The 2,473-nt window shown below is 38.9% G+C and overlaps 1 protein-coding gene across 1 annotated transcript in view; it reads right to left on the reverse strand.

The window, feature by feature from the left end:
* Window positions 1–1,243: 1,243 nt before the first annotated feature.
* Window positions 1,244–2,473, reverse strand: part of RXFP2 (relaxin family peptide receptor 2) — a gene marked incomplete at its 5' end in the record, with an annotated part of 22,939 nt that continues 21,709 nt past the window's right edge. Inside the window, 1 exon segment of the mRNA XM_080364269.1 lies at window positions 1,244–1,409. Coding sequence (XP_080220395.1) covers window positions 1,302–1,409 — 108 coding nt within the window. The 3' untranslated portion in view covers window positions 1,244–1,301.

Raw genomic sequence — 2,473 nt, forward strand, 5'->3', positions numbered from 1 at the left:
GTCTCGTCATCTCAGCTGAGAAATGTTAACTCTTCAAGCTCCTCTTTATTTTCAGTGATGTGCCCATACACTTGATGGTTTTTCTTCCCTGTCTGGATCTTCCTCATTGCTCTAAACTCCATTTGTTAGATGACACTTCAGAATGATTTGTGAACTGGAGGTTCTAAAATATTTTCTGGAGCTTTATTTAGTAAATATTTTTTTTAAAGTAAAAGCTTACTGAAAGTTTTGCTTTACTAGTTTTCTAAGAGCTTGCTTCTTCTATTTATAACAGGTAGGCAGCTCATAGGTAATAAAAGTCAAAATATAGCTAAGGTGGTTATGAAAACATAGCTAATAACAGGGAATTGTTCTTCTTTGCAAGTGCCTCAGTCCCATAAATGCTCCCGCAAGCACGTGCTTACCCATGTTGTCTGGATGCCTATGCTTCATAAAAACTGATGCAATGAAAACTGAATTGACTGCTTTCAAGGGTCCTTCTGAGAGCTTCATTATTTAATTTTTATTTCAGTCTGGGCTCTGTTGCTTACACAGGAAGTTTCACTTCACTTTTAGTACCTTAAAAATATTGTAATAACACTGCTTGGGTCTTGCAGTTCTGAGTAGTAACTTTGTGTGCACAAAGAGACATTCACCACTCTGCAGAGCTCACATATTACTCAAATCTTACAAGACTAATATAGATTTACGCATTGCATAGAATGTTCTGGCCATCTCCCACCAAGAACTTCCAACACTGGGAGAAGCTGAAATTGGTGGTACAGACCAAATGAGACAAATGTTCTAGAAAGGTCCTTTGCATTAAACTGATATATCATATGAAGTCTATATCTAGGAAGTACAGATACAGTGACTCTCTGGGGAAGAGGAATGAATAGTAGAAAAGTATTGCCATCTTTCCCCCAGTACACACTCTGCCTGTGTTTCAATCTGCAATACAAATCTCCCCTGACGAATGCAACAATTGTGATTTTGTTTCCCAGGAGGATGAATACAGAGATGGTAATGGCCAAAAAGAACGTAGGTATGAGTCTCAAAGGGATTAATACAGCTGTAAGGCAGTTAGGTCCTGTTTCCATTGTCTTGCTGAGAAACAACCACTTGTAGATTGGTAAATAAAAGTTACTACTGTCCTCAGGAGTTGTTGGGGTTTTGGTTTTGGTTTTGTTTTGTTTAATTTTATTTTGTTTTGGCTAGTTTTTTAAATCCAAGCATAAATGAAGAGCTACAGGTAAGGGAATTGTCTGTCCACATGACTGCAGTGGCCAGGTTTTTTCATAATTTTTGAAGCCTGCCCCCCTTCAATGACTGCCCAGTGACTGCTTCAACTTCTCCTTAAAGAAATTAGGTTTGAAAGTATACAGAATGGGGTTCAAGGCAATATGTATTGGTAAAACAAATATCTCTCTCTAAGAAGGGACAGTGCCTAGGAAAAGGCACTTGTATGCTCTGCTGTAGGAATGCTAAAGAAGCAAACATATCTTTATGTCATTTTTACTCTGTGTCCTTTATTTTACTTTATGTTACTTCATATATATCTATATCTATATCATCTATTTTTTTTTTTTTTCAGAATGCTACCATAGTATTATTTTTATAAGGAAGGGGTTTGAATTTGACATTGCTCATTGTGGTTGTTATTGAGTTCGCTGTGAGTTTTCATGAGAAGGGGAAAATATAATAATTTTTCACTAGAGAATGCCCTTCTATCTACTGGAATCTAATAAATATGGGCTGAAGGCCACCTCTCTTTAGGATAGCATTTAATATAAGTCCCATACTTGTTTTTTGCATGGCAATTTTCATCAGTAGGTTTCAAAATGCATTACAAAAGTTATTGTTACTCTTGATTTACAAAGGAGAACCTGGAGTACAGAGGGGTGAAGTGACTTGCTCAGAGGACCATGAGCTGAGCTGTGGGTAGGGCCTCACCATCATGAATCCCATGCCAGTCACAGTCATACATCTTATGAACACGCCCTTGATGACCATGTTTTATTTTTAACAACCTACAGGTAATAACTTTTCTCCTGGTTATGCAAATGGGATTCGGCGCTACCAATGAGGCTAAACAGGTTTTATGATAGAAACACTGACAATTTACTACACTTCTGTAATGTCTTTCATATTATAGGGAATTATTTACCCAATTTTCGACAAACACGCATCAATTTTCTAGAATTATGACGGGAAAGCAGGATGCCTTTATTGCAGCGTTATCTGCTCTCTGCTGCAGGGTTGGCAGGGCTGCACAGGAGCGGTGCAGCAGTGGGGAGCTGTGAGATGGTACGTGCGGCTCCTCCATGGGCAGGCAGGGAGAGCGAGGGGTCCTGCTGCCTCATCAGCACCCCCTGCAAATCCTTGCCTGCACTTACAAACGTGTCTGGGTTGCTTAAGGACTCTCCTGTTGTAGTTTTGTTTTCCTGATGATCAAACTAATGGACTTAAACATATTACTATGGGATTTTGCACC

Source organism: Nesoenas mayeri (genome assembly GCF_963082525.1).
Source record: "Nesoenas mayeri genome assembly, chromosome: 1".
Lineage (NCBI taxonomy): Eukaryota > Metazoa > Chordata > Aves > Columbiformes > Columbidae > Nesoenas > Nesoenas mayeri.